The sequence below is a fragment of the Bufo gargarizans genome, unplaced genomic scaffold, assembly GCF_014858855.1.
Source record: "Bufo gargarizans isolate SCDJY-AF-19 unplaced genomic scaffold, ASM1485885v1 original_scaffold_1780_pilon, whole genome shotgun sequence".
Classification (NCBI taxonomy): Eukaryota; Metazoa; Chordata; class Amphibia; order Anura; family Bufonidae; genus Bufo; species Bufo gargarizans.
The window spans coordinates 7,010-33,258 of NW_025334511.1; the positions used below are offsets into that span (position 1 = coordinate 7,010).

The 26,249-nt window shown below is 51.0% G+C and overlaps 2 protein-coding genes across 3 annotated transcripts in view; one reads left to right on the top strand and one right to left on the bottom strand.

Moving 5' to 3' along the window:
• LOC122923620 (matrix metalloproteinase-17-like) lies at positions 1 to 19,588 on the top strand. Its single transcript, XM_044274490.1, has 9 exons — positions 1 to 193; positions 276 to 414; positions 738 to 1,009; positions 1,327 to 1,503; positions 1,575 to 1,656; positions 2,038 to 2,120; positions 2,199 to 2,351; positions 15,193 to 15,450; positions 18,775 to 19,588. Exons 1-9 carry the CDS (start codon positions 13 to 15, stop codon positions 19,032 to 19,034), a joined length of 1,605 nt encoding a protein of 534 aa, XP_044130425.1. The 5' UTR covers positions 1 to 12; the 3' UTR covers positions 19,035 to 19,588.
• The window catches only part of LOC122923619 (serine/arginine repetitive matrix protein 2-like), a 21,002-nt gene continuing 14,111 nt past the window's right edge, over positions 19,359 to 26,249 (bottom strand). For both annotated transcript variants that reach the window (XM_044274489.1, XM_044274488.1), the window contains exons 11-14: positions 25,479 to 25,658; positions 25,284 to 25,388; positions 19,633 to 19,725; positions 19,359 to 19,471 (exon numbers count right to left, since the gene is read on the bottom strand). In XM_044274489.1, the coding sequence (XP_044130424.1) occupies positions 19,462 to 19,471; positions 19,633 to 19,725; positions 25,284 to 25,388; positions 25,479 to 25,658 (388 nt within the window). In that variant the 3' untranslated portion in view covers positions 19,359 to 19,461. The remainder of the gene's footprint in view (positions 19,472 to 19,632; positions 19,726 to 25,283; positions 25,389 to 25,478; positions 25,659 to 26,249) is intronic.

Below are 26,249 nucleotides of genomic sequence, written 5' to 3' on the forward strand. Positions count from 1 at the left end.
CTCTCCACGTGGATGAAGCAGTGGTCGGGGTCCTCACCATGGTTCTCTGGTTGCCCTCAGGACTGGCTGACGCGGTATGGCTACCTACCTCCCCCGGACCCGTACTCTGCGCAACAGCAGACGCTGGACGGACTGAGGGAAGCGGTGAAGACCATGCAGAGGTTTGCCGGCCTGAGGCAGACTGGGATTCTGGGTAATGAGTGATGTCCTTACGCTGCTTGTCCCCTCAGACCCCATGTCCTCTTGTCACATCCTGATCTCGCTCTCCGCTGCAGATGACGACACCATCGCCATGATGCACAAGCCTCGCTGCTCTCTTCCTGACATCATTTTGGCTTCTGGGTATCAGAGACACCGGAGAAAGCGATACGCTGTGAGTGGGTCCGTGTGGCAGAAGAGCCACTTGACCTGGAGGTATGAGGCACTAAGGAGGCAGACAGTAATGGCTCTGACGCATCCTCTGACCACACACCCACATGGGGTGGGACTCTGACAACTATACGTCTGCCATGACAACTGACATTAGATTTCCTCATCCCACTTTGTCAGCTTTGAGAATGGGGGATGTGTCGGTAACCCAGCAGAGCCGGGTGACCGACCTCGGTGTAATGGTCCTGCTGGTCCCCTCATTCCTAATGTGATATGTGGACAGGCGCAGACAACCCGGGGACGATATTTATGGGGTTTTCTAGAGGCCGTCTCTTCATGGGGTGGTCACCGGGAGTCTTCTCTTCCAGGGTGGACAGTTTTCCAGTTTCTCTCTCCCAAGAAACCACGAGACAACTGATTGGGAGCGCCCTGTACACGTGGAGCCGGGAGAGCAACCTCGACTTCGAAGAGGCCAGGGCTGGAGATGCCGATATCCGTGTCAGCTTTGTGGAGGGGTCCCACGGAGATGGCTATCCATTCGATGGTCCAGGAGGGACTCTGGGCCATGCTTTCTTTCCTGGTGTAGGTTCCAGTGCTGGAGCCACTCATATGGACGCTGATGAGTCGTGGACATATAATGGTAAGATGGCCGCACCGCCTCACCTTTTCTGATGCAATTCCTTCTTGCACATCTTCCTGTGTCTTTACTAAGAAATAAGAGAAGTTGCTGTAGGAAGGAAGAGATTGCGTGCCGTGTGTGGGGGGTTGTTGTGCCATGTCGGGGGAGGGGGCAGTGATTGCACATGTAGCATCCAGATTTCACAGTGCTGGCGAATGGCTGATGACACCGATCGCATGCATGACACGTGTGTGAGAGTAGTAACCATGATCCCGTCAGCTTTGCATGTTCACCCGTGTCCGCTCCATCATGCACTCACAAGGCTTCCTCTGTTGTAGTGGACGAGGGGACGGATCTCTTTGCGGTGGCCGTGCACGAGTTTGGACATTCTCTGGGGTTGTCCCATTCATCTGCAGAGAATTCCATTATGAAGCCGTACTACCAAGGAACGGTGGGTGAGCACCAGAGATACAGGCTCCCCCCCGACGACGTGCAGGGGATCCAGGCATTGTACGGTGAGGACCGACTCCACCGCCGGACGCCGCTCTCCACTCTGACACACACATAACTTCATTCTCTTCTGCAGGGAAAAGAAGTGCGCACCCAGGAGCTGACGCTCCTCCTGCGCCAACCCAGCGCTACATTCCACCCCGAGGACCTACATACCGGTAAGACTCTTGTCCTGACCATTCTGTACAGTAGCCCCAGTGTGACCAGATACAGCATACCGCCATCTGAGCACAGGTCCAAGAACCTGATGGGAACCTCTCCTTAACTGCTAGCCCCCAGCACTGACCACACGGGCTGCGGACCAGGCGGCCAGGCTTTAGCTGGGATGATGTTTGACCAGTAAAGCTGATTTTCTTTGATCCCGGGTGTGCGTCAGTTTTGGAATCTGAGTGTAGCCATTGCAGACCCCGATCTACCTTAACTACGGCCCCCACTAGGTACCTCCTGGTGTCCCTCTGTCCGCGCCTCCAGCACACTATGCACCACCATGCCATGTATCTGTGTACTTTCTATAACATATCTACAATGTCTTCCGCCAGGCCCCGTCTCCCGTTCCCGGACCGCTGCTCCACCCATTTCGATGCTGTGGCCAACATTCGAGGAGAGGTTTTCTTCTTTAAGAGTAAGTGTGACTTTGTTTGCTGCATCCAAGGAGGATGGTCGTCCATGCTGACAACATTCCTCATTTGTGCCGACACAGGTCGGTACTTCTGGCGGGTACAAGCTACGAGGCAGCTGGTCTCCCTAAACCCCGCTCATCTGGGGAACTTCTGGCTGGGGCTGCCTCCTGATCTGACCAGGGTGGATGCGGTCTATGAAAGAGCCAACGACAGCAAGATCGTCTTCATTGCAGGTGAGAGGCTAACCTCCCAGTCTGGAGGCTTGATACTTCCTAGAAGATAGATAGCCGGGAAGAATCCGGATCAGGGTAGCTGCCAGGTATTGCTGTCCCCTTGTTGGATTGGGAAAAGACACAACCACTATACAGGTGTAGGCAGATCATCTGGATGGTACATAGCCGCCGGTGTCTAGTCCCGGTGGCATCTGGACGTGCAGACCAGAAAGGGATAAAGACCTGGGGACCAAAGGTGCCACAGGAGAAGAACAAGGACTTCAGCGTCTCAGGGACACGGCCGGTGTCCTCAGAAAATGACCTGCGTTTTTATGTTTAACATATTTTTAAAGAATTATTGATATTTCTTATTTTCCATGTCACTATCTATATTCAAACAAAAGACATAAAATCCTGCGAGAATAATAAGTGGCGCCACTTTACTGCAGTTATCTGCCATTCTACTCCTGCCTGTAATGATATCACCTCTGTGTACGGATAAGACAGGACACAGCATTCACAATAGCAGATTGTCAGAGCTTATCTTCTCCACCTCATTGCACAATGACCTCTGCACAGAGCCCAGAAAACTCTCCCTTAGAAGTCAATGAGGTCCCCTCCTGACCATTGTGTCTATGGCCCATGGGGCTGACATAAAGCAATTTTCTTAATATTTTCTAGATGCTGTCAATACAGCTCAGGCAAGATGGCCGCCCCCATAATCATGTTCCAGATGGCCGCCCCCATAATCATGTTCCAGATGGCCGCCCCCATAATCATGTTCCAGATGGCCGCCCCCATAATCATGTTCCAGATGGCCGCCCCCATAATCATGTTCCAGATGGCCGCCCCCATAATCATGTTCCAGATGGCCTCCCCCATAATCATGTTCCAGATGGCCTCCCCCATAATCATGTTCCAGATGGCCTCCCCCATAATCATGTTCCAGATGGCCTCCCCCATAATCATGTTCCAGATGGCCTCCCCCATAATCATGTTCCAGATGGCCTCCCCCATAATCATGTTCCAGATGGCCTCCCCCATAATCATGTTCCAGATGGCCTCCCCCATAATCATGTTCCAGATGGCCTCCCCCATAATCATGTTCCAGATGGCCTCCCCCATAATCATGTTCCAGATGGCCTCCCCCATAATCATGTTCCAGATGGCCTCCCCCATAATCATGTTCCAGATGGCCTCCCCCATAATCATGTTCCAGACGGCCGCCCCCATAATCATGTTCCAGATGGCCTCCCCCAAATCATGTTCCATATGGCCGCCCCATAATCATGTTCCAGATGGCCTCCCCCATAATCATGTTCCAGATGGCCTCCCCCATAATCATGTTCCAGACGGCCTCCCCCATAATCATGTTCCAGACGGCCGCCCCCATAATCATGTTCCAGACGGCCGCCCCCAAATCATGTTCCATATGGCCGCCCCATAATCGTGTTCCAGATGGCCGCCCCATAATCGCGTTGAAGACGGCCGCCCCCATAATCGCGTTGAAGACGGCCGCCCCCATAATCGCGTTGAAGACGGCCGCCCCCATAATCGCGTTGAAGACGGCCGCCCCCATAATCGCGTTGAAGACGGCCGCCCCCATAATCGCGTTGAAGACGGCCGCCCCCATAATCGCGTTGAAGACGGCCGCCCCCATAATCGCGTTGAAGACGGCCGCCCCCATAATCGCGTTGAAGACGGTCGCCCCCATAATCGCGTTGAAGACGGCCGCCCCCATAATCGCGTTGAAGACGGCCGCCCCCATAATCGCGTTGAAGACGGCCGCCCCCATAATCGCGTTGAAGACGGCCGCCGCCATAATCGCGTTGAAGACGGCCTCCCCCATAATCGCGTTGAAGACGGCCGCCCCCATAATCGCGTTGAAGACGGCCGCCCCCATAATCGCGTTGAAGACGGCCGCCCCCATAATCGCGTTGAAGACGGCCGCCCCCATAATCATGTTCAGAAATTGAATTAAAAAAAATACAATCAAAAAATAAAAACAGATTAGAAAAAGATGTGACGCTATCTGGTTGTAACTGGCAGATAACATCCTAGGAGGGAGAGATCTGCGGGAATCGATCCTAGGAGGGAGAGATCTGCGGGAATCGATCCTAGGAGGGAGAGATCTGCGGGAATCGATCCTAGGAGGGAGAGATCTGCGGGAATCGATCCTAGGAGGGAGAGATCTGCGGGAATCGATCCTAGGAGGGAGAGATCTGCGGCAATCGGTCCTAGGAGGGCGCAAACTGCCAATAAATGAAGTGGGGACAAGTAAACTTCTCAAGATGGTCCTTGTGCTGAAACTCATGTACGTCCTACACAACTCCCCGTTGTGGATCCCCAGAGGAATGTTGAGATTCAGGGCTTGTTTAGAAGTTTGATTTTGAGGAAACGGACGGCTAGGATAGAATTGGAGACTGTCCAGAAAGGAAAGGATTCCCTAACCTCTGGTTATATTTTATGGCTTCTCAAATACAACACTTAAAGGGGCGGTGGCCGGTTCCTGGTGTGAACTCCTCGGCAAAACTAGTAGCTGATATCGAACAACAAAAGGCTCCTATTGCCTTATTGGAGACAAGTGGCTTCATTGCCTCCATCTCCAGACTACATAGAATTGCTTTGTGCTGTAGGTTATGGCGCAGAGTCGGGGATTTATTACATGCGAAGGGCTTTACGCAAGTGACTCCTCTGGGGCGGAATCCTAATCTACCCGGGATATTTCACCTGGAAGGGTTTTCTCCATGGAAAGAGAAGGGATACTGTTCTTACGCCAGATTAAGAGGGGCGGGTGTTTAAATTCTTTGTACCAATTCTTGCAACTGCGTCCTGCCTTCCAGGTTCAGGGAGGACCCTGTAGGAGGTGTTATATGGAAGATATTTACCCGAGGCTCAGGGTCTTACTTCTTAGATATACAAACCTCTACTGAGTGACTCCACGAGGAGAAGTGGTTGGTCGATGTAGGTCTCCCTTTAGTGGATGGATGGAAAGAAGTGTTAGCTCTGATGCTATAATTGCCAGTGAAGCACATCGTATGTCACAACTGCTAGTCATTCATCGAGTATATAGATCACTGTCCTTCCTATATCGTACGGGCGTTCCTGGCCGCCATTCTGCAGGTGACATGGCAATGTCCACATTTATCTGGATTTTGGAAAGGGGTTCTGAATATTATTTGGGATACCGATCAGATCCCTTTGATCCTTAAACTTGCGTCTTGGGCTCATGTGTCTGGGACCCTGCTATAAATCTGAGCATACGGCGTCTATTATTTCATGCCTGTAAATTGATTGTGCGACGCCGGATCCGCCGTCCACTGCCGAGTTTAATTGAATTCAGAATCAAATATATTTAAAGGGAAAATGTCTCCCTCCATTTGAAGCCCTGTGGGATAAGTAACTCGCGGCTTCCCCGCCCGTACGTACATTTCACATATGGAGGCCCGAGTGCTTCTTACACATGGGTAGGGTAACTCGGTCTGGTACGGTATGTCCCGGACACACTGAGATGAGATCCATTCCTGGTGAGATGCTTTCCTCGCGGCTGGGGGGTCCTTCTTTCTTGTCTATTGCGGGATGTTGCTTTATCCCCAATGTTTGTATTTTGAATTAAACATGTTCAATAAAAAATCTGATATAAAAAAAATAATTGTAGGAAGCATCGTTGGGTGAAATCCTAACCTTCATTGTGCACACAGGACTGTTTGGCAGGTCTCGACTTCGCGACCACTAATGCAGCAGAGGGTTCCTGTAGTATTTCACTAGTATAATCTAATGGACCACTGATAATAACATGAGAGAGGGACAACGGTAAATGAGATCTACACGTCCCGCTGATTATCCAGTGTGATCCGCAGAGACAGAATGGACAATTCGTGGTGCTCAGGATATGTGTCCAAGGCCACTTAGAAACCTACTTTCAGATCACAAATGTGTCTTGAAGGTCCCAGTTTTCGAGCACCTCCTTCTGAGTCTCAGGTACTGTCCTTTTACAGTAAAAGGATGGGCACTCTGCCATCTGTAGGTGGCTGTCCTTCTAAACGCCTCTCCATTGGGACCACATTGTATCGGTTCATCCAGGAAAACAACTTTTGGTTCCTGGATTTTGCAGGTGAAATCTAGGCCCAGATCATTATTGTGGACCTCATGCATAAATTTTGAGAATTCGTGTTTTGAACCAGACCATGATATAAACTTGTCATGTGTTAGTACACCAAGGGCTCTTTTGGTCCGAGAGGATGATTTGGGCCTCCTACCAGCCAGGAAGAGATTGGCGTATGTGGGTGCACACGCGCTGGCCGTCACCACAATACCAAGCTGGTGGCAGAGTCCATTAAACAAAAAGTTTCTTGTGAGGTTAAATTTAGTGTTGAGCGAAGAGAGCTTCAAAAGCTTCATCCGAAGTCGCTTTGTTCCAAACTTCGGAATAATATTGTATGGAGATCCGTCTCCGTCAAGTTTTAAAGTGGTTTTCCACTTTAAAAACCAACTACCGAACTTATTCAAAGAAGTCACGCATGACTCATCGGAGCCCATACATTCTGATGCTGTATGGAGACGGATCTCTGTACAGTATTATTCCAAAGTTTTGAATGAAGCAACTTCAGATGAAGCTTTTGAAGCTAGCTTCGCTCAACACTAGCTAAATTCCTGGAGATTGAGGGCTACCTCATGATGTGCTTATGATCGCACATCTCTCGTGGTCTGAAATGTCGGTACTGCTTTAATCCCAGGTCATGACAGACTGAAATATATAGAGCTTCCACGTCTATCGAGGATAAGATTCCCATCATCCACACTTATCCCTTCGAATTTCTACACTAGATCTGAAGTATCCTTGGTGACAAATGGTCATAAAACCTCATCTGATAACATGGCGATGCTCTTTTAGGGGGTTTGTCCTCATGTGGGGAGTGCATGGAATGTGGCAGCAATGGCAGAGCTTTCCTGAGGGTCAGTCATGTCAAACCAATCTTATTGTCGTCTTTGACTGTCACAAAACTGTTGAAGGAAGTGCCATGGATACCTACCTGGACTTTAGCAAAGCCTTTGATACAGGTTCACATAATGAGTTGATGGATAATATACTGAAGCTTGGACTTCATCCCTACATTGTTCAGTGGATCCGCGGGCGGCAGTTGGATAGATAGGTTGTTGTTAATGGGGTATATTCTGAGAAGAGACAAGTCACAAGCAGTGTTCCTCAAGGATCTGTCCTGGAGAGGTGGCATTGGAGAAGATTGAGTAGGTAAGGTTTTTCTGTTTGTGTAACAGGGCAGATATTCCTGGAGGGGTTTGTAACATAGAAGACAATTTAGAGTCTCCGGATCAATGATCCAAACAATGGAAATTGCAGTTTAATGTGTCCACATGTAAAATAATGCACATTGTACTGGCAGTTCTGTGTTAGTGAGGACTTCAGAAGAGAAGGGTCGGGGGGTCCTGATATAAGACAGCTTCAAAATGAGTGAACAGGCAGCAGAGAAAGCAAGTAGGATGCTTGGCTGTATATCTCAAGGTATAATCAGTAGAAAGAGGGGATTGTGACCCTGCTGTAGAACACTAGTGAGACCACTTCTGCAATACTGGGTCCAGTTCTGGAGACCCCATCTACAAAAAGACATAGATAGAAAGGAAGGGGTGCAGAAACGGGCTACAAAAATGGCGGAGGGTCTGAAGCATAAAACATATCAGGGGAGAGTTAAAGGACTTAATCTGTATAGAAATTTGGAAAAGGGAGGACATGACGGAGACCTTTTATATATGTCAGATGATAGAAGAAGAGAAAGAGAGGATACGACGGAGACCTTTATATATGTTACATCAGAGAAGAAGAGAAAGGGAGGACACGACGGAGACCTTTATATATGTTACATGACAGAAGAGGAGAAAGGGAGGACACGACGGAGACCTTTATATATGTTACATGAGAGAAGAGAAAGGGAGGACACGACGGAGACCTTTATATATGTTACATGAGAGAAGAGAAAGGGAGGACACGACGGAGACCTTTATATATGTTACATGAGAGAAGAAGAGAAAGGGAGGACACGACGGAGACCTTTATATATGTTACATGAGAGAAGAAGAGAAAGGGAGGACACGACGGAGACCTTTATATATGTTACATGAGAGAAGAAGAGAAAGGGAGGACACGATGGAGACCTTTATATATGTTACATGAGAGAAGAAGAGAAAGGGAGGACACGACGGAGACCTTTATATATGTTACATGAGAGAAGAGAAAGGGAGGACACGACGGAGACCTTTATAGATGTTACATGAGAGAAGAAGAGAAAGGGAGGACAGGACGGAGACCTTTATATATGTTACATGAGAGAAGAAGAGAAAGGGAGGACACGACGGAGACCTTTATATATGTTACATGAGAGAAGAGGAGAAAGGAAGGACACGACGGAGACCTTTATATATGTTACATGAGAGAAGAAGAGAAAGGGAGGACACGATGGAGACCTTTATATATGTTACATGAGAGAAGAGAAAAGGAGGACACGACGGAGACCTTTATCTATATTACATGAGAGAAAGGAGGACACGACGGAGACCTTTATCTATATTACATGAGAGAAAGGAAGGACACGACGGAGACCTTTATATATGTTACATGAGAGAAGAAGAGAAAGGGAGGAAATGACGGAGACCTTTATATATGTTACATGAGAGAAGAAGAGGAAGGGAGGACAGGACGGAGACCTTTATATATGTTACATGAGAGAAGAAGAGGAAGGGAGGACACGACGGAGACCTTTATATATATTACATGAGAGAAAGGAAGGACACGACGGAGACCTTTATATATGTTACATGGGAGAAGAAGAGAAAGGGAGGACAGGACGGAGACCTTTATATATATTACATGAGAGAAAGGAAGGACACGACGGAGACCTTTATATATGTTACATGAGAGAAGAAGAGAAAGGGAGGACACGACGGAGACCTTTATATATGTTACATGAGAGAAGAGGAGAAAGGGAGGACACGACGGAGACCTTTATATATGTTACATGAGAGAAGAAGAGGAAGGGAGGACAGGACGGAGACCTTTATATATGTTACATGAGAGAAGAAGAGAAAGGGAGGACACGACAGAGACCTTTATATATGTTACATGAGAGAAGAAGAGGAAGGGAGGACACGACGGAGACCTTTATATATGTTACATGAGAGAAGAAGATAAAGGAAGGACATGACGGAGACCTTTATATATGTTACATGAGAGAAGAGAAAGGGAGGACACGACGGAGACCTTTATATATGTTACATGAGAGAAGAAGAGAAAGGGAGGACACGACGGAGACCTTTATATATGTTACATGAGAGAAGAAGAGAAAGGGAGGACAGGACGGAGACCTTTATATATGTTACATGAGAGAAGAAGAGAAAGGGAGGACACGACAGAGACCTTTATATATGTTACATGAGAGAAGAAGAGAAAGGGAGGACACGACGGAGACCTTTATACATGTTACATGAGAGAAGAGACAGAGAGGACACGATGGAGACCTTTATATATGTTACATGAGAGAAGAAGAGGAAGGGAGGACACGACGGAGACCTTTATATATGTTACATGAGAGAAGAAGAGGAAGGGAGGACACGACGGAGACCTTTATATATGTTACATGAGAGAAGAAGAGAAAGGGAGGACATGACGGAGACCTTTATATATGTTACATGAGAGAAGAGAAAGGGAGGACACGACGGAGACCTTTATATATGTTACATGAGAGAAGAGAGAAAGGGAGGACAGGACGGAGACCTTTATATATGTTACATGAGAGAAGAAGAGAAAGGGAGGACACGACAGAGACCTTTATATATGTTACATGAGAGAAGAAGAGAAAGGGAGGACACGACGGAGACCTTTATATATGTTACATGAGAGAAGAAGAGAAAGGGAGGACATGACGGAGACCTTTATATATGTTACATGAGAGAAGAAGAGAAATCTTTACTTTTAATTGATACCATTTTGGAGTATGCTTGACTTTTTATCTCAATTTATTAAAAAATTTTGAGCACATGAGAGAAGCAATGAAAAAATGGAAGATCGGCCATTTTGACCCTTTTTTCCATTACGCCATTTGCCATATTGGAATTATTTTTTCTATTTTATTAGTATGGGCATTTTCGGTCGCAGTGATACCCTTGATATTTATATTTATTGTTATTTAGGTATTTATTTTTTAATTATACGGAAAGGGGGCGATTTAAACCTTTACTTTTTTTGTGATCATTATGTGCCTCATATATGAGCTTACTACATTTGTTGGTTTCTCAGGAATTTATTATTAGCTTATTTTGCTCACTTTTGCTCATTTCTTATCCTGGCCTGCCATCTGGAGGCCAAAATAAGAATTGCAGCTTAAATACTGTTCACTTACTCAGTAAAGCTACCAGTATTTAGCGCAACTACCTACGCCCGGATTGGAGACACAGGGCATAGGTAGGAAGCCCAGAAGTGCGAGCTGCCGGGTCTTTGCCCATTTAGGTGCCGCGATCTCACTAGATCACGGCATCTAAAGCATTTAATTACCGCGATCGGCATTATTGCCGGTCACGGTGATTAGCCACAGGTCCCTGCTGTATGAAACAGCAGAGATCTGCCGGCTGTGACGCCGGCTGCACGTGCGAGCGGGCGCCATGTTTACACATCGCACTGATAGCCTTAGGGTTTAATAAGGTTCAGAAGGGAAGTGCCCTCAATAAGAAGCTAAACACAAGAAGAAGGGGCACAATCTGAAATTAGCCGGGGGTAACATCAGGAGCAATGGCAGGAAATATTATTTTACAGAAAGATTGGAGCAAACTCCCAGCAGATGGGGTTGGGAAACCTGCCTGGGAGAAGCGCGTCTATCCCAAGATAGAAAAGGAAATAATCTAAGGGCGACTAGAGGGACCAGGGACCTTCTCCTGCTGTTACTGTGCGTCCTCCCAGCTGACCTCGCCGGCCCTCAGTGCGGTTAATTCTCTCTTTTCTTCCTCAACCTAGCGAGCGGTGGGGTTGGAGGATCAGTTCTGATCAGGTAGCAGTGACATACAGCGTTCTCCACGTTGCCCTGTGTCCATTACCACCATGTTTAGCCGCGGGTTTTATTTTATGTGTGATCCATTTGCAGATTGTGATCTCATCCAGTCGCTCAGTGCCTCTGGAGCCCCAGCTGTAGACATCTCTTCCACTAATGAGCAGTTTAGTGCTTTGTTCTCCAGAGACATGAAGGCTCCTCTGCTTACATCCTTTGAGCCTTCATTTAGTAGCTCTTTGAGTGCTTTACCTGCTGTGAGGCTGCCCATTTCCCAGGCTATAACTCCATAATGGATCTGTGTAGACTGGAATCCTTAGAGACCCATGGACTAAAGGAAAGCCTAAGCTTTGTGTCAGTTACCGGGTCTCAGGAACCTGTCACATATCAGGCATAGGACAGGTCAGTCCTGTCTCTCCGGATAACACTGGGTAATCAGCCAAAACGTGTAGATCTCCGAGTGGTGGCTGACGCATTTTGGTTCATTAGATTATACTAGTGAAATACTACATGAGACCTCGGCTGTATATTAGCGGTCCTGATAACCGGCCATGCACTGGAAGAGACCGGACCAATGCACATCGAGATCCGGCAAACAGTGCTGTGCAACATTGGATAGGTGGTCCTTCTCAGGGTGGAGGCTCCGCTGGTGCCTGTGACAGGGCAGACCATACAGAGATTGGATACCCATCCAGATTAGGTTAGGGCTAGATGCAGACCCCAAAGAACCAGATCCATACTGGACCTAATCCACATAAATCTTCACGGGCACCCAATGAGTTATGATATAACCCACATCTCTCTCCTAGGACAGATTCCCGCACACACGTCTCCCTCCTAGGACAGATTCCCGCACACACCATCATCTCCCTCCTAGCAGATTCCCGCACACACACATCTCCCTCCTAGGACAGATTCCCCCACACACATCTCCCTCCTAGGACAGATTCCCGCACACACACACACACCTCCCTCCTAGGACAGATTCCCGCACACACACACACACACACACACACACACACACACACACACAATCATCATCTCCCTCCTAGCAGATTCCCGCACACACACATCTCCCTCCTAGGACAGATTCCCCCACACACACACACCTCCTAGGACAGATTCCCACACACACACACACACACACACACACACGTCTCCCTCCTAGGACAGATTCCCGCACACACCATCATCTCCCTCCTAGCAGATTCCCGCACACACACATCTCCCTCCTAGGACAGATTCCCCCACACACATCTCCCTCCTAGGACAGATTCCCGCACACACACACACACCTCCCTCCTAGGACAGATTCCCGCACACACACACACACACACACACACACAATCATCATCTCCCTCCTAGCAGATTCCCGCACACACACATCTCCCTCCTAGGACAGATTCCCCCACACACACACACACCTCCTAGGACAGATTCCCACACACACACACACACACACACATCTCCCTCCTAGGACAGATTCTCGCACACACACCATCATCTCCCTCCTAGGACAGATTCCCGCACGCACCATCATCTCCCTCCTAGCAGATTCCCGCACACACACATCTCCCTCCTAGGACAGATTCCCCCACACACACACACGTCTCCCTCCTAGGACAGATTCCCACACACACACACAATCATCATCTCCCTCCTAGCAGATTCCCGCACACACACATCTCCCTCCTAGGACAGATTCACACACACACACACCTCCTAGGACAGATTCCCCCCCACACACACACACACACACACACACACACACACATCTCCCTCCTAGGACAGATTCTCGCACACACGTCTCCCTCCTAGGACAGATTCCCGCACGCGCGCACACACACACACACACACACACACCTCCCTCCTAGGACAGATTCCCACACACACACACATCTCCCTCCTAGGACAGATTCCCACACACACACACACACACACACACACATCTCCCTCCTAGGACAGATTCCCGCACACACGTCTCCCTCCTAGGACAGATTCCCGCACACACGTCTCCCTCCTAGGACAGATTCCCGCACACACGTCTCCCTCCTAGGACAGATTCCCGCACACACACACATCTCCCTCCTAGGACAGATTCCCGCACACACATCTCCCTCCTAGGACAGATTCCCGCACACACACACACCTCCCTCCTAGGACAGATTCCCGCACACACCATCATCTCCCTCCTAGGACAGATTCCCACACACACATCTCCCTCCTAGGACAGATTCCCGCACACACACACATCTCCCTCCTAGGACAGATTCCCGCGCACACGCACACACACACATCTCCCTCCTAGGACAGATTCCCGCACACACACATCTCCCTCCTAGGACAGATTCCCGCACACACACACACATCTCCCTCCTAGGACAGATTCCCGCACACACACACCTCCCTCCTAGGACAGATTCCCGCGCACACACACACACACACCTCCCTCCTAGGACAGATTCCCGCACACACACACACACACACCTCCCTCCTAGGACAGATTCCCGCACACACACATCTCCCTCCTAGGACAGATTCCCGCACACACACACACATCTCCCTCCTAGGACAGATTCCCGCGCACGCACGCACACACACACACACACACATCTCCCTCCTAGGACAGATTCCCGCGCACACACACACACCTCCCTCCTAGGACAGATTCCCGCACACACATCTCCCTCCTAGGACAGATTCCCGCACACACACACACACACACACACCTCCCTCCTAGGACAGATTCCCGCACACACCATCATCTCCCTCCTAGGACAGATTCCCGCACACACACACCTCCCTCCTAGGACAGATTCCCACACACACATCTCCCTCCTAGGACAGATTCCCGCACACACACACACACATCTCCCTCCTAGGACAGATTCCCGCACACACACACCTCCCTCCTAGGACAGATTCCCGCACACACCATCATCTCCCTCCTAGGACAGATTCCCGCACACACCATCATCTCCCTGCTAGGACAGATTCCCGCACACACATCTCCCTCCTAGGACAGATTCCCGCACACACCATCATCTCCCTCCTAGGACAGATTCCCGCACACACACCATCATCTCCCTGCTAGGACAGATTCCCGCACACACATCTCCCTCCTAGGACAGATTCCCGCACACACATCTCCCTCCTAGGACAGATTCACGCACACACACATCTCCCTCCTAGGACAGATTCCCGCACACACACATCTCCCTCCTAGGACAGATTCCCGCACACACACATCTCCCTCCTAGGACAGATTCCCGCACACACACATCTCCCTCCTAGGACAGATTCCCACACACACATCTCCCTCCTAGGACAGATTCCCGCACACACACACACACATCTCCCTCCTAGGACAGATTCCCGCACACACACACCTCCCTCCTAGGACAGATTCCCGCACACACCATCATCTCCCTCCTAGGACAGATTCCCGCACACACCATCATCTCCCTGCTAGGACAGATTCCCGCACACACATCTCCCTCCTAGGACAGATTCCCGCACACACATCTCCCTCCTAGGACAGATTCCCGCACACACCATCATCTCCCTCCTAGGACAGATTCCCGCACACACACCATCATCTCCCTGCTAGGACAGATTCCCGCACACACATCTCCCTCCTAGGACAGATTCCCGCACACACGTCTCCCTCCTAGGACAGATTCCCACACACACACACATCTCCCGCAGCGATCAAGACCGGGAGGCTCCCTCCTAGGATTAGTTATATACAGGAGTGTAATACCCTTTAGACATTAGATATCTGCAGTAACCAGAACACTGACTTTTTATTGCAGGAGCCAATTACTGGGTGTTTAAGGACACTTTGGTGGAGCCCGGGTACCCACGACCGCTCACGGATTTTGGGCTGAACACCGATGGAGTAGATGGAGCTTTTGTTTGGAAGCACAATAAGAAGACGTACTTCTTCAGACACAACCGCTACTGGAGATTTGATGAGCGGCAGGGGAGGATGGACCCCGGTTACCCTCGTGACAGTAACCTATGGCTAGGGCTGCCCAGTGACGTGGATGATGTCATCAGCTGGACCGATGGTGAGCCTGGGTTCTCTCATTAAAAAGGTCCTATCCTGCTGGAACCTCCGTAATGTGGTCAGCAACCCTTGCCTGGCCTACCTGAGGCTCTCCAGCTGTTGTGAAACTACAGCTCCCAGCATGTCCAGACTGCCTACAGCAGGGCATGGTGGGAGCTGTAGTTTTATAACAGCTGGAGAGCTGCAGGTTGGCCATGCCTTCTCTAGTCACATCCAGAGGTGCCTCCACAGTTGGGTTGGCTACCACTTGGAGCTGCACTCTCCGACTTATGAATAAAATCTCATCAAGAGCAAAGTGCTGACCTTCAAGCCCTCCCCTGGGTGGAGGTTCAGGCATCACCTTCTGGAGATTTTATCAGCACATGCGCTGGATTTTTAGGTTTTCATGTGCACACTGGTCCATGCGCTCTTCTGTTCCTGGGTCGTTTCCTGTGGACGACTTTCATAAATGTAGTTTCTGCCAAGTGACTTCTGGTAAACTGACTGGTCCAACTGCTAGGACCCCGACCCATCCTGAGGCCAGCACAGTCTGGACTTCCATGACAGAGCCTGTGCTGCCCCCTCCAATATTTATGGGAATAGATCCAGAATCCATTAATCTCGCTATAGGGTTGGAGTGGAGTGCTTCTAATACAGAGCTCCAAAACCGCAGCATCAGGTCTACCAGTAGGTAACAGGCGGTGGGCACCATTGGGTGCAGTTTATTTTTCCTATTAGTCAATATCATAAGGCTGTAGACGCATGTCTATGAGCTGTCAGGGAAGCAGAGGTAAGGGCTCAGGTCACAGCAGCTGCAGGAAAACTGACTAATTTAGGGAGAAAAAAAAAAAACATGAAATGTGACCACAGCCTTTAACCCGTTTCCCAGCACAGAATTACAGACCTAAATACACCATGATGGAAAGCAGAGCTTCAGCATTCATGTCACCATAGCCTCCTGGTTCCACTTGTGCTGGGGGGACCCCCAAAGTGTTGGGTCATCATCAGGAGGCAGAGCTATGACAAGGAACAACTTTATTATAAAGCTGGAGGCAGATAATATAGATGCAGTGGCTGTTACTGAGACATGGGTAAATGGGAGTAATGACCAGGATATAACAATACCAGGGTTCTCTCTATATAGGAAAGACAGAGATGGCAAGAAAGGGGGAGGGGTGGCCCTGTATGTGAAAGATAGCATAAAATCTAATTTAATACAAGTTAGCGAGACCAATTTAGAGTCAGTTTGGGTTACCTTGCAGCTTGATAATCATAAGATAACTCGTGTAGGTGTGATATATAGACCACCTGGCCAAGTCAAAGAATTAGATGGTCTTCTAGTTGAGAAAATAGCTAAAATGACATTGAAGGGGGAAGTTATCGTTATGGGAGACTTCAATCTTCCAGATGTAAACTGGAAAACCAAAATAGCTAGTTCTGCCAGGAGCACAGATATTCTAAATTCCCTGCTGGGATTATCTCTACAGCAAGTAGTTGAGGAGCCAACCCGGAAGGAGGCCATTTTAGATTTAGTATTCACAAATGGGAATCTGGTATCTGATATTACTGTAGGGGAAAGCTTGGGATCTAGTGATCACCAGTCAGTGTGGTTTACTATAAGTACAGTGACTGAGTCACACCACACAAAAACAAAAGTTTTAGACTGACTTTTCTAAAATTAGATTAGTGGTACACGAGTCCCTATCAGACTGGAACAGTTTCATTGGAGTCCAGGAGAAATGGGACTACTTAAAAGTGGCACTATTGAAGGCAACAGATAATTGCATTAGGCTTGTCAGTAAAAGCAAAAAAAGGAAGAGACCACTGTGGTCCTCAGCAGAAGTGGCCAAAGTCATTAAAGACAAAAAGATAGCATTTAGTAATTATAAAAAAAATAATGAGGATGACAGGGAAATGTATAAGATTAGGCAGAGAGAGGCCAAACAAGGTATAAGAGCTTCTAAAGCCCGGGCAGAAGAGAAATGAGCTCAGTCAGGGAAAAAAGGCGATAAGACATTCTGCAGATACATAAATGAAAAAAGGAAACTAAAACAAGGAATTACCAAATAAAAACATAAGAAGGAAGTTATATGGAAGAAGATACAGAACTAGCTGACGGCCTCAATGAAGACTTCTGTTCAGTTCTTACAAAGGAAAATGAAGGAGAAGGACCTTCTCCTCAGTTAGGAAAGAAGACTAATGAAGCTTTTGATGCATGTGTCATTACAGAGGAAGAGGTTCTGAGTCAGCTGTCTAAAATTACTACAAATAAGTCACAGGGGCCTGATGGGAAACACCCAAAGCTATTAAAAGAGCTCAGCGGTGAACTAGCAAAACCATTAACAGATTTATTTAACCAATCACTGGCAACAGGAGTCGTCCCAGAAGATTGGAAATTAGCAAATGTTGTGCCCATTCACAAGAAAGGTAGTAGGGAGGAATCGGGCAACTATAGGCCAGTAAGCCTGACATCAATAGTGGGGAAATTACTGGAAACCATACTTAAGGAGAGGATTGTGGAACATCTAAAATCCCATGGACTGAAAGATGAAGAACAGCATGGGTTTACTTCAGGGAGATCATGTCAGACTAATCGTATTGATTTTTTTGATTGGGTGACTAAAATAATAGACGGTGGAGGTGCAGTAGACATCGCTTATCTGGGCTTTAGTAAGGCTTTCCATACTGTCCCACATAGAAGGCTTATCAATAAAGTGCAGTCATTGGGCTTGGACTCCCATATTGTTGAATGGATTAGGCAGTGGCTGAGGGACAGGCAACAGAGGGTTGTAGTCAATGGAGTATATTCAGACCAGGGTCTTGTTACCAGTGGGGTACCTCAGGGATCTGTTCTGGGACCCAGATTGTTTAATATCTTTATCAACGACATTGCAGAAGGCCTCAATGGTAAGGTGGGTCTTTTTGCTGATGACACAAAGATAGGTAACAGGGTTGATGTTCCTGGAGGGATACACCCAATGGAAAAGGACTTAGGAAAACTAGAGGAACGGTCAAAAATCTGGCAACTAAAATGTAATGTTGATAAGTGCAAGATAATGCAGAGTAGAAATCATAATTCTGCAGTCTAAGATATGTCACTCTTCTGACAAGGCAACAGCTCAGCTGCTGCCATCTTATTAGGCGCAGGCACGGCAGAGGGTGCCAGGCGCAGGCACAGCAGAGGGCGCAGGCACGGCAGAGGGCGCCAGGCGCAGGCACGGCAGAGGGCGCCAGTAGAGAAGTTATCTATCCAGTTTGTGCCTCACCTGCTCTTCTAGGCTCCACCAGCGCGGCCCCTCTACTGTGTTATCACCTTAGACATTAACCCTTCTGTTTCTGTTGACAGGTCACACGTACTTCTTCAAGGGCCCCCAGTACTGGAAGTTCCAGGATGGTAAGGTAGAGGCTGACCCAGGTTACCCCCACAGCATTGCCCTAAACTGGATGTACTGTGCAGCGGCAGCTCCTCCAGAACCCACTCAAGAACCCGAAGGACGAGGTCAGAGAGACTGCAACTGCCAGTGCACAGCAGGGAGCGGCTCTGCTCCTCCGGCTGCCGGGCTCCGCGTGGCACTCGCACTAACCCTCCTGGCTGGCACCCTGTGAGCCCCAGAGCAACAACGCGTACAGATCTGGGCTTTGCCTAAACTTTTATTGACAGAAAGAATTCTTGCTGTACAGATTTCAAAAAAGGGGAAAAAAAATAATAAAATAAGACAAAATAAACACAACAGAAGATTCACGGATTCAATTCACATTTTACAAAATCGTCTATGCTTAACGAAGGAGGGCAGAAGAATGGGCACCATCACCAAGCAGGAGGGGTGGGAGCCACGCTGGGTGATGAGTGGCACATCGCCATCACAGGACTCCAGCCACATCCTGCCGCCAGTCGCACGGGCATCCACAGCGCTCTTTAGGTTTTTTTTCAAACCCCCAAAAAAGGGGGTCGACCTGCAGCGACCGCAGGATAGAAGAAAAAAAAAAAATCCTAAAAACATTTTCCTTTGTTGCGAGTTGAAGGATAAGACATTCAGGGTGACCTGAGAAGAGAGGAACCGTGGTCAGTGGGCACGCCGCCGCCGCCATCCCCTCCCCCGATAGAATATTGTATTTTACTGCTTCAGATAAAAGATGAAATAAAGAAGGCTTCTCACACACGGCCGCTGCTCCTTCATAGCGTCAGCAGGGCGGCCATCATTACCTGGAGGATCTCCGGCGCGAGTACCGAGACTCCGGGGACTCTCTCCTGCGCTTCCTTTCTGGGGAGCCGTGGCTTCGTCTGGTATCACGCTCCCTAGAAGGAAGAGGTTAGAAGTAAACAGGACCCGACACTAGCGAGCGCACCCCTCTATCCCCGGGACCCGACACTAGCGGGCGCACCCCTCTATCCCCGGGACCCGACACTAGCGGGCGCACCCCTCTATCCCCGGGACCCGACACTAGCGGGCGCACCCCTCTATCCCCGGGACCCGACACTAGCGGGCGCACCCCTCTATCCCCGGGACCCGACACTAGCGGGCGCACCCCTCTATCCCCGGGACCCGACACTAGCGGGCGCACCCCTCTATCCCCGGGACCCGACACTAGCGGGCGCACCCCTCTATCCCCGGGACCCGACACTAGCGGGCGCACCCCTCTATCCCCGGGACCCGACACTAGCGGGCGCACCCCTCTATCCCCGGGACCCGACACTAGCGGGCGCACCCCTCTATCCCCGGGACCCGACACTAGCGGGCGCACCCCTCTATCCCCGGGACCCGACACTAGCGGGCGCACCCCTCTATCCCCGGGACCCGACACTAGCGGGCGCACCCCTCTATCCCCGGGACCCGACACTAGCGGGCGCACCCCTCTATCCCCGGGACCCGACACTAGCGGGCGCACCCCTCTATCCCCGGGACCCGACACTAGCGGGCGCACCCCTCTATCCCCGGGACCCGACACTAGCGGGCGCACCCCTCTATCCCCGGGACCCGACACTAGCGGGCGCACCCCTCTATCCCCGGGACCCGACACTAGCGGGCGCACCCCTCTATCCCCGGGACCCGACACTAGCGGGCGCACCCCTCTATCCCCGGGACCCGACACTAGCGGGCGCACCCCTCCATCCCCGGGACCCGACACTAGCGAGCGCACCCCTCCATCCCCGGGACCCGACACTAGCGAGCGCACCCCTCATCCGGCCATCATCCCCGGGACCCGACACTAGCGAGCGCACCCCTCTATCCCCGGGACCCGACACTAGCGAGCGCACCCCTCTATCCCCGGGACCCGACACTAGCGAGCGCACCCCTCTATCCCCGGGACCCGACACTAGCGAGCGCACCCCTCTATCCCCGGGACCCGACACTAGCGAGCGCACCCCTCTATCCCCGGGACCCGACACTAGCGAGCGCACCCCTCTATCCCCAGGACCCGACAATAGCAAGCGCACCCCTCTATCCAGAGGCTGTATGAGTGCTGCCAGCATTGCTGCAGAGGTTACAGGGGTGGGGGTCAGCCTGTCAGTGCTCAGCGTCATATCCAGAGGTTGTATGAGTGCTGCCAGCATTGCTGCAGAGGTTACAGGGGTGGGGGGTCAGCCTGTCAGTGCTCAGCGTCATATCCAGAGGTTGTATGAGTGCTGCCAGCATTGCTGCAGAGGTTACAGGGGTGTGGGGGGTCATCCTGTCAGTGCTCAGCGTCATATCCAGAGGTTGTATGAGTGCTGCCAGCATTGCTGCAGAGGTTACAGGGGTGGGGGGGGTCAGCCTGTCAGTGCTCAGCGTCATATCCAGAGGCTGTATGAGTGCTGCCAGCATTGCTGCAGAGGTTACAGGGGTGGGGGTCAGCCTGTCAGTGCTCAGCATCATATCCAGAGGTTGTACGAGTGCTGCCAGCATTGCTGCAGAGGTTACAGGGGTGGGGGGTCAGCCTGTCAGTGCTCAGCGTCATATCCAGAGGTTGTATGAGTGCTGCCAGCATTGCTGCAGAGGTTACAGGGGTGGGGGGGTCAGCCTGTTAGCGCTCAGCGTCATATCCAGAGGTTGTATGAGTACTGCCAGCATTGCTGCAGAGGTTACAGGGGTGGAGGGTCAGCCTGTCAGTGCTCAGCGTCATATCCAGAGGTTGTATGAGTGCTGCCAGCATTGCTGCAGAGGTTACAGGGGTGGGTGGGGGGTCAGCCTGTCAGTGCTCAGCGTCATATCCAGAGGTTGTATGAGTGCAGCCAGCATTGCTGCAGAGGTTACAGGGGTGGGGGGTCAGCCTGTCAGTGCTCAGCGTCATATCCAGAGGTTGTATGAGTGCTGCCAGCATTGCTGCAGAGGTTACAGGGGTGGGGGGTCAGCCTGTCAGTGCTCAGCGTCATATCCAGAGGTTGTATGAGTGCTGCCAGCATTGCTGCAGAGGTTACAGGGGTGAGGGGTCAGCCTGTCAGTGCTCAGCGTCATATCCAGAGGTTGTATGAGTGCTGCCAGCATTGCTGCAGAGGTTACAGGGGTGGGGGGTCAGCCTGTCAGTGCTCAGCGTCATATCCAGAGGCTGTATGAGTGCTGCCAGCATTGCTGCAGAGGTTACAGGGGTGGGGGGTCAGCCTGTCAGTGCTCAGCGTCATATCCAGAGGTTGTATGAGTGCTGCCAGCATTGCTGCAGAGGTTACAGGGGTGGAGGGTCAGCCTGTCAGTGCTCAGCGTCATATCCAGAGGCTGTATGAGTGCTGCCAGCATTGCTGCAGAGGTTACAGGGGTGGGGGGGTCAGCCTGTCAGTGCTCAGCGTCATATCCAGAGGTTGTATGAGTGCTGCCAGCATTGCTGCAGAGGTTACAGGGGTGGGGGGTCAGCCTGTCAGTGCTCAGCGTCATATCCAGAGGTTGTATGAGTGCTGCCAGCATTGCTGCAGAGGTTACAGGTGTGGGGGGGTCAGCCTGTCAGTGCTCAGTGTCATATCCAGAGGTTGTATGAGTGCTGCCAGCATTGCTGCAGAGGTTACAGGGGTAGGGGTCAGCCTGTCAGTGCTCAGCGTCATATCCAGAGGTTGTATGAGTGCTGCCAGCATTGCTGCAGAGGTTACAGGTGTGGGGGGGTCAGCCTGTCAGTGCTCAGTGTCATATCCAGAGGTTGTATGAGTGCTGCCAGCATTGCTGCAGAGGTTACAGGGGTAGGGGTCAGCCTGTCAGTGCTCAGCGTCATATCCAGAGGTTGTATGAGTGCTGCCAGCATTGCTGCAGAGGTTACAGGGGTAGGGGTCAGCCTGTCAGTGCTCAGCGTCATATCCAGAGGCTGTATGAGTGCTGCCAGCATTGCTGCAGAGGTTACAGGTGTGGGGGGTCAGCCTGTCAGTGCCCAGCATCATATCCAGAGGTTGTATGAGTGCTGTCAGCATTGCTGCAGAGGTTACAGGGGTGGGGGGTCAGCCTGTCAGTGCTCAGCGTCATATCCAGAGGCTGTATGAGTGCTGCCAGCATTGCTGCAGAGGTTAGAGGGGTGGGGGGGTCAGCCTGTCAGTGCTCAGCGTCATATCCAGAGGTTGTATGAGTGCTGCCAGCATTGCTGCAGAGGTTACAGGGGTGGGGGGTCAGCCTGTCAGTGCTCAGCGTCATATCCAGAGGATGTATGAGTGCTGCCAGCATTGCTGCAGAGGTTACAGGGGTGGGGGTCAGCCTGTCAGTGCTCAGCGTCATATCCAGAGGTTGTATGAGTGCTGCCAGCATTGCTGCAGAGGTTACAGGTGTGGGGGGTCAGCCTGTCAGTGCTCAGCGTCATATCCAGAGGTTGTATGAGTGCTGCCAGCATTGCTGCAGAGGTTACAGGGGTGGGGGGGTCAGCCTGTCAGTGTCATATCCAGAGGTTGTATGAGTGCTGTCAGCATTGCTGCAGAGGTTACAGGGGTGGGGGTCAGCCTGTCAGTGCTCAGCGTCATATCCAGAGGCTGTATGAGTGCTGCCAGCATTGCTGCAGAGGTTACAGGGGTGGGGGTCAGCCTGTCAGTGCTCAGCATCATATCCAGAGGCTGTATGAGTGCTGCCAGCATTGCTGCAGAGGTTACAGGGGTGGGGGGTCAGCCTGTCAGTGCTCAGCGTCATATCCAGAGGTTGTATGAGTGCTGCCAGCATTGCTGCAGAGGTTACAGGTGGGGGTCAGCCTGTCAGTGCTCAGCGTCATATCCAGAGGCTGTATGAGTGCTGCCAGCATTGCTGCAGAGGTTACAGGGGTGGGGGGTCAGTCTGTCAGTGCTCAGTGTCATATCCAGAGGTTGTATGAGTGCTGCCAGCATTGCTGCAGAGGTTACAGTGGTGGGGGGGTCAGCCTGTCAGTGCTCAGCGTCATATCCAGAGGTTGTATGAGTGCTGCCAGCATTGCTGCAGAGGTTACAGTGGTGGGGGGGTCAGCCTGTCAGTGTCATATCCAGAGGTTGTATGAGTGCTGTCAGCATTGCTGCAGAGGTTACAGGGGTGGGGGGGTCAGCCTGTCAGTGCTCAGCGTCATATCCAGAGGTTGTATGAGTGCTGCCAGCATTGCTGCAGAGGTTACATGGTGGGGGTCAGCCTGTCAGTGCTCAGCGTCATATCCAGAGGTTGTATGAGTGCTGCCAGCATTGCTGCAGAGGTTACAGGGGTGGGGGTCAGCCTGTCAGTGCTCAGCGTCATATCCAGAGGCTGTATGAGTGCTGCCAGCATTGCTGCAGAGGTTACAGGGGTGGGGGTCAGCCTGTCAGTGCTCAGCGTCATATCCAGAGGCTGTATGAGTGCTGCCAGCATTGCTGCAGAGGTTACAGGGGTGGGGGTCAGCCTGTCAGTGCTCAGCGTCATATCCAGAGGCTGTATGAGTGCTGCCAGCATTGCTGCAGAGGTTACAGGGGTGGGGGGCAGCCTGTCAGTGCTCAGCGTCATATCCAGAGGCTGTATGAGTGCTGCCAGCATTGCTGCAGAGGTTACAGGGATGGGGGGGTCAGCGTGTCATCGCTCAGCATCATATCCAGAGGCTGTATGAGTGCTGCCAGCATTGCTGCAGAGGTTACAGGGGTGGGGGTCAGCCTGTCAGTGCTCAGCGTCATATCCAGAGGCTGTATGAGTGCTGCCAGCATTGCTGCAGAGGTTACAGAGGTGGGGGGTCAGCCTGTCAGTGCTCAGCGTCATATCCAGAGGTTGTATGAGTGCTGCCAGCATTGCTGCCGAGGTTACAGGGGTGGGGGGTCAGCCTGTCAGTGCTCAGCGTCATATCCAGAGGTTGTATGACTGCTGCCAGCATTGCTGCAGAGGTTACAGGGGTGGGGGGGGGGGGGGGGGGGGGTCAGCCTGTCAGTGCTCAGCGTCATATCCAGAGGTTGTATGAGTGCTGCCAGCATTGCTGCAGAGGTTACAGGGGTGGGGGTCAGCCTGTCAGTGCTCAGCGTCATATCCAGAGGTTGTCCAGTGGAACCTGAGAAGATCTAGTGACCTCCATGTCCAAGAGAGTTAAGGTCGTGCTGGAAAATAATGGGGCCCCACACAGAATTCTGACACTTTGGCCATTCTCACTTAGGGGTTGTCCGTGGTTTAGACAGTAATGGCGGTGTGTGTGGAGTTATTGTGAGGACACGCCCAATTTACACTGTGATACAAGCTGCACACTGACTACATTGTATCACAGGGTCAGATCTTCAGTGATGTTCCAGGAAAAGATATAAATAAATATTTACAAAGAGGTCAGGGGTGCACTCACTTTTGTGAGATACTGTAGGTCCGGGATGCTCAACCTGCGGCTCTCCAGCTGTTGTAAAACTACAACTCCCACCATGCGCTGCGGTAGGCTGTTCGGGCATGCTGGAGAGCCGCAGGTTGAGCATCCTTGCTGTAGGTGCACACATGATAGTGACAATGTTTGGTAACTTACCTCCTGCGGGGCGGGGGAGACGGAACGCGTCGTCGCTCAGCAGGAGAATAGCTCAGGGAACGGGAATCTCTCAGCGAGTCGATGGGTTTACGGGGACTCCGCGATCTGGGAATGTAGGCATCAGTGGAGGGGAGTCACCATCACTACATACAGCAGTAGACAGCAGTCTTCACAGACATACACTGGAGCGCTCACCTTCTGATCGGAGAGGGCCCCTTCTTACTGTTGGCCTTGTGAGATGAAGAGGACGATGAAGAGGATGAGGAAGAAGAGCTGGATGAAGAACTTGAGGAGGAAGAAGATGATGTACTCGAGCTGCGGGATCTTCGTGGTTCCTCTGTCTCCTGAGGCTCAGCTGGTGATTGACTGGAGATCCTGTCAGGTTACAGGACACAAAAACAACGAGGGATCAGAACCAAACACATGTCCTGGTCCTGCACCCAAGGTTCAAAGTGCACAGAGAGGCCAATCCCCCTATAGCTCCAGCAAGTAGTCCCCAGTCTTGTATGATGGGCAGTTATGACGAGACAACTCCTTCTGAAAACCCCACACACATTATACTGGTGCTTCAGTGTTCTGCAGGAACAACCGATATCAGGGTAGATAAGCAGCGTTCACACCGAATATCAAGCCCAACCCCAGGAGATAGGAGTCCTGGCAGGGACCCAAGAAGAGGACAGATGTCTGGCAGCAACATGACATACACGCTCAGTCAACCAAGTATGCGTGTCTATAGGGGATTTGGGAGCGCTAGCTGTTGTAGGGGCACCGTAGGGTGGGATTCGTACAGGTAACACTGGCCATAAATGCCTGATCGGAGGAACCCCATACCAGACTACGAGGGACAGGAGGAGAGCAGAAAGATATGACCAGTCCATCTCAGTGTGATCTGACACTGCAGGTCCTCCTCCAGCACCTGCTCTACCAGACAAGTCATGCATTATCCACTGCCACTATAGAGGCGGC